This window comes from Primulina eburnea, chromosome 12 (genome assembly GCF_022965805.1).
Source record: "Primulina eburnea isolate SZY01 chromosome 12, ASM2296580v1, whole genome shotgun sequence".
NCBI lineage: Eukaryota > Viridiplantae > Streptophyta > Magnoliopsida > Lamiales > Gesneriaceae > Primulina > Primulina eburnea.
The window spans coordinates 8,697,225-8,703,074 of NC_133112.1; the positions used below are offsets into that span (position 1 = coordinate 8,697,225).

At 36.5% G+C, this 5,850-nt stretch overlaps 1 protein-coding gene across 1 annotated transcript; it reads right to left on the bottom strand.

Moving 5' to 3' along the window:
* Positions 1–233: 233 nt before the first annotated feature.
* LOC140806625 (uncharacterized) lies at positions 234–3,822 on the bottom strand. The gene is made up of 3 exons (XM_073163182.1): positions 1,470–3,822; positions 350–675; positions 234–239 (listed from the first exon to the last, which is right to left on the bottom strand). The coding sequence occupies exons 1-3, from the start codon at positions 3,820–3,822 to the stop codon at positions 234–236; spliced, it is 2,685 nt and encodes an 894-aa protein (XP_073019283.1).
* Between the last annotated feature and the right edge of the window lie 2,028 nt (positions 3,823–5,850).

A 5,850-nucleotide genomic window follows, 5' to 3' on the forward strand; every position in this document is an offset into this window, starting at 1 on the left:
ATAATTTTATGTTCATGTGACAAGCAATAGCAAGTAAAATCCGGACAGATTCAATTCGGGCAACAGGGGCAAATGTCTCATCAAAATCAATCCCTTCAATTTGAGTATACCCTTGAGCAACTAGCCTTGCTTTGTTTCTCACAACAATTCCAGATTCATCAGTTTTGTTTTTAAAAATCCATTTGGTTCCAATAACATTCACATTATCAGGTCTAGGCACCAAATCCCACACATCATTCCTAACAAATTGTTCAAGTTCATCATGCATAGCATTGACCCAAAATTCATCTTTTAAGGCTTCATTTACATTTTTGGGTTCAATCAGTGAAACAAAACAAGAATGGCTTACTTGAGAGTATACGGAAGTCATGCATACTAGTCCCATCATCTTCCGATAGTCTACCTTCTCCTTTCTTCTAGTTTGCATTCCTCCAAATGTTTCTTCGAGGATCTGATATGAGGGATGATTTTTCTGAATCTTAGTGGGAATATCAATCCCTTCATTGGTTACATCATCATCATGTTCAGAACTCTCTCCTTGTTCATCTTTTGATTCTGCCGGTGCAGGTGTTGTCTCAGGTGTTACCACACCGGGTACAACATCTGTGTTATGTAGTGTCTCACTTGCATTTAGGAGCTCATCAACATCATTCTCGATTGTTTTTCCTGTTAAATCTGCAAGATCATCAAAAACCACGTTAATAGATTCCATAGTCGTTCTTGTTATAATATTATACATGCGATATGCACGACTATTGGATGAATAGCCAAGGAATAAACATTTGTCACTTTTAGAGTCAAACTTCGCAAGATGGTCTCTGTCATTCAAAACATAACATACACACCCAAAAACATGAAAGTACTTCACGTTTGGCCTCCTTCCCATGATAATTTCATAGGATGTCATAGTAGAACCACTTCTTAAGTACACACGATTTGAAATGTGACATGCGGTGTTTAAGGCCTCGGCCCAAAATCGTTTTGAAATATTCTTTGAACTCAATATGACTCTGGCCATTTCTTGCAATGTCTATTTTTCCTTTCGGCTATTCCATTTTGTTGAGGAGTCTTAGGGGCCGAAAATTCATGAGTTATCCCTCTCTTTTCACAGAATGATATAAAGTGTGAGTTTTCAAATTCTTTACCATGGTCGGTCCTTATCTTACCAACCCTCAGATCATGTAGATTAGTAATCTTAGCATGTAGTTTCTTAAAAACATCAAATGTATCGGATTTTTCTCTAAGAAATCTTACCCATGCAAAGCGAGAGAAGTCATCGACACAAACACATGAATACTTCTTACCTCCAAGGCTTTCTACTTCCATTGGACCCATAAGATCCACGTGCAAGAGTTCAAGACACCGTGTTGTCCCAAAGTGTTGCAACACTTGATGGGAAACACGTGCTTGCTTGCCCTTTTGACATGCACCACAAACATACGGAATTCCAGAGGATAAATTAGGCATACCTCTCACAGCATCGTACTTACCAAGATTCTTTAATGTCTTGAAGTTTGCATGTCCCAATTTTTGATGCCACAAGTTTAATTCACTCACCTTTGAATGATTGCATACTAAGTCTTCTCCAAGTTGATAGCAATTGCCAGCAGACCTTGTACCTGTCAAAATACGAGTATTAGCATTATCAAACACTTCACAATTGTCTTTATCAAACTTAACATGCAAACCGTCATCACAAAGTTGACTTATGCTCATTAAGTCTGAGTTAAGCCCTTCGACATAAAGCACATTGTGTAGATTAGGCAGTCCATCAACATTCAAGGTTCCTTTGCCAGCAATTCTTCCTTTAGCACCTCCACCATACGTCACATGACCACTTCTTAGTTCAACATAGTCAATCAAATGATCTTTGCAACCTGTCATGTGGCGTGAACAGCCACTGTCAAAGTACCATATTCCTGCAAGGTTAGTCTTTAATGAGGTAAAAATAACAGAACACTGAATTTTAGCCTTAGGCACCCAAACCTTTTTTACCAATGGTTTCTTGTTGGCAATGTTGCGCCGGGTGTTGTTCAATACCTGAGGCAACACCTGTTCAGATTCCCATTTCGTGTAGTCATCTATCAGTTTAAAGCAGTAGGGTTTGATATGACCAGGTCTAAAACAATAGTGGCAGATAAAGTGGCGTTTTCTGGATTTGGACTTCTTGGTAGATATTTTTCCTTTTGATGGAACACCTTTTTCAGTGTGTGTAGCATTCGAGTTTTCAACACTTTCTTTGACAAAAACTGTTGATTTTATTTCAGCGTTGGAAGACTCACCAATTTCAAACTGGTGTTTCGGATAGCCAAGTCCAGCTTTGTCATTCTTTCCAATCATCAAGAGTGAGTCAAGTTTAGATGAGCTTGAGTTAAGCTTCGCAAGAATCTGAGTTGCATCCCCAAGCTCCTCCTTGACTTTGCATAATTCCAGATCTTTCTTACTTAAGATTACTTCAAGTCGTGATATTTGTGACTTTAGCTCAGTATTTTCTTTGGAGAGAATTGCATTCACTTTATTTCTTTTGATCCAGTCATCATACAATTCTTCATACATTGTCTGCACACTTTCCAGGGTAATTTCATCATCATCTACTTCTTGGGTTTCATACTGACTTGATTCACCAAGTGTTGTAGAATTAAGACACAAAGAATTTGAAGAGATGTTGCGACCAGGTATTGCGACACCCAAAGGATTGATTTGCATTTTGCGTTTCTCCTTGATCACAGCAGACAACGATATATGTTTTTCAGATTCAGTCGACTCTTGGTCGTCATCAGACTCTTCATCACTCAAAGTGACAGTCATACCTTTGTTTCTTCGAAGTCGATTGGCACACTCATTGGCATAATGTCCATATCCCGAACACTCTCTACATTGCACTGAGTCCAGATTTCTGACATTTGATTGGATTTGCAATTCGGTTTTTGGTCGAAATTGTCCTTTCATAGGAGTAAACTTTTGAGCTTTTGTAGAAATGGTGATATTGGGCAACACTGATTTTTGTCCAATTTTCTTCTTCTCTCTCATAGTCTTCAAGTAATCACCAAATTTCTTAGTAAACAGAGAGATCGATTCTTCACCTAAATCAGATTCATCCACCTCTTTAGACATTTGAAGGATTTCATCATAAGATTCGGTTGAGGCTTCAAGGGCTATTGTCTTCCCTTTATCCTTCCTTTGTAAATCAAGGTTCATCTCAAAGGTTCTGAGAGAACTCATTAACTCATCCAGATTGATTTTTGAAGTGTCTTTAGATTCTTCAATTGCACACACTTTGACATTAAATCTCTCAGGGAGAGATTTTAAAACTTTGTTCACCAATCTTTCATTGGGCATGGGATCTCCAAGACTGTGAGCTTCATTAGAAAGTTGTCTCAGACGGCTATCATACTCAAGAATAGACTCCTTGTCCTCCATCCTCAAGCTTTCAAATTTTGAAGTCACCATCCTTAGCCTAGTTTTACGCACGCTCTCGGATCCTTCACAATATTTCTGAAGTATATCCCAAGCTTCTTTGGCACAGACACAGTTGGTGATTAAGTTGAACATCCTTTTGTCAACAGATGAAAATATAGCATTAAGAGCCTTGGAATTAAAGTTTGAAGTTTGCACTTCATCGATTGTCCATGTACTTTCAGGTTTGAGCCGAGAGTCTCCATCAGCATCCTCGATCTTTGGTGGGCTCCAACCATCAAGTACACGCAGCCAAGCTCTTTCTTCAATAGATTTTATAAAGACCCTTATCTTTACTTTCCACAAGGCATAGTTTGAACCATCCAACACGGAAGGTCTAAAAACAGTGTTTGTTGATGTTTCCATAATCTTTTTTCACTCTAAAGAAACAAAACAGAACAGGATCTCACTTAGTAGCGTCAAGTGGAAGCTCTGATACCAATTGAAAGTTCTATTTCCACAGTGTGAGTGTGATGAGGGTGATTGTTGTGTGTATCAGAAAGTAGGTGTTGTGAGTAGGTGTTGTAACACCTACGACAACATGCAGCGGAAATTATAGTTTAAGATACTAACACACAACTTTGGATGATAACAACACGAGACGCAAGATATAAATCATGCACAAGTATGAAATACTTGTGCGGTGCCTCAGGGCAAAAAATTCACTAGAAAAACTTGTAAGTTTACAAAAACCAATATTAGTGAAATAGTCAAACAACTCCCTTGTGAAGGTGAGTAAAAAATTGCATCCTAAACCTCTAACAAACCGTATAACAAAACTATATAGAATGCATCAACTGAGAAGTGACAAATCTTCAAAACTCAACACACTAATCAAAACAGTGATTAGGTGTTGTCTACGGATATGGTCAGCACTTCGCAGCAACACTCTTATTGATGACACGAGATTGCTTTACTCGGAAAACGTCTCTTCGTATAAATTCTCTTCTCACGCGATCGACCCGCCGCTTTGTATCTCCTTCACCTTTTATACCAACTTGTCTTCATAGACCTATAAAATATGGAAAACCAATTTTATTAGAAAAAAACTCTTTTGAATTAAAGATAGCATATCTTAAAGATATTATCAGTCATATATATTATAGTCTCAAATTAAATATGAAATCTATACGAGATCATATACTAAATGTCTAGAAAGGCAAAACAAAAGATATTTAAAAAAGGAAAATTAGTAAAAAGGAAAGATGACAAGGAATACGATTCCTTTCATATTATATTGTCACTCAAAAAATTATCACTTTTTTATATAATAATAAACAAAAAAAGATTAAGAAAAGACAATCAATGCATACTACAAAGCAAATCAAAATATATTCATATTTATTAAAACAATCATATCAAAGTATAGCTAAATAAACCAATTTTCATCTTTCTTAGATTTATCATCTAAATGCTCTTCTATTATGATCGATTGTGTGTTTTGAAGTGGTGAATTAACACTTTAAAATTTTATTTCAACCACTGACAAAATGCAACCGGTCTTGATAGTATTTGCTATATAAGACCTGATTTTCTCAACTCTTAAAAAACGATAGGACCACATAATGTGGAAAACGGTTTGGGGATTTTTATGATATTTTTATTCTCATATATAAATAGGCAACAAAATTAATGATTGAAGTAAATATAATGTAACAAATATTTTTATGGATATTCAGATACTCAAGTTCCTACGTTACCCTTCTTCCACTTAACAAGGATTTTACTAGAAGACTTTGGTTTTACAACTCTTTGTAACAACCTGCTTCAACCTTAGACTTATTCAATGTCTAAGTTAAAACTCTTAGTTAAACCTAACAAACGGTTGAGATACACGGTCAATAACCAATACACCACAAATGTACAGAAATAATGAATCCTCATATTCAAATTTTCAAACAGCTCCATAAACGATCTTGATAGAAAAGGTTGAGTGGTTGACATAATCTCTTGATGATCCTTGATGATATTATAAATGTTCTTTGAAGTGGGGGCTGTTAGCAGTAGTTGATATGAGTGTGAAGGATGCTCAGAAATACTTTAGAGAATACTAGCTTGTATGTCAAATCGTGGTTCATGTCTTTAAGCTTTTCTTGGAATCCTCTATTTATAGTGCTAGATGCATTTTCCCATTCAACGTTCGACTATAGCTCATGATGGAATCCTCTATTTATAGTTCTAGATGCATTTTCCCATTCAACGTTCAACTATAGCTCGTTAATGCATAAGAACTGTTTTCGCCGTCTTTTCTTGATTAATAGTACACTTCAATAAATAGGCAATTTGGCATTTTACTAATGTGGAAAGAAACGGCCTCTGACAACAAAAGGTAACCAGCTCTGAGCTATGTCAATGTGGGTAGACCGGTCAACAAAGAGGTTGAAGTCCATCATA

Excerpts from the sequence above, each read along its gene's own strand:
- LOC140806625 (XM_073163182.1), bottom strand. The coding sequence starts at position 3,822 with ATGGAAACATCAACAAACACTGTTTTTAGACCTTCCGTGTTGGATGGT. Across the intron at positions 676-1,469 it reads TAAGTACGATGCTGTGAGAG|ATTTAACAGGAAAAACAATC; the intron begins GTATGCCTAATT and ends ATGATCTTGCAG.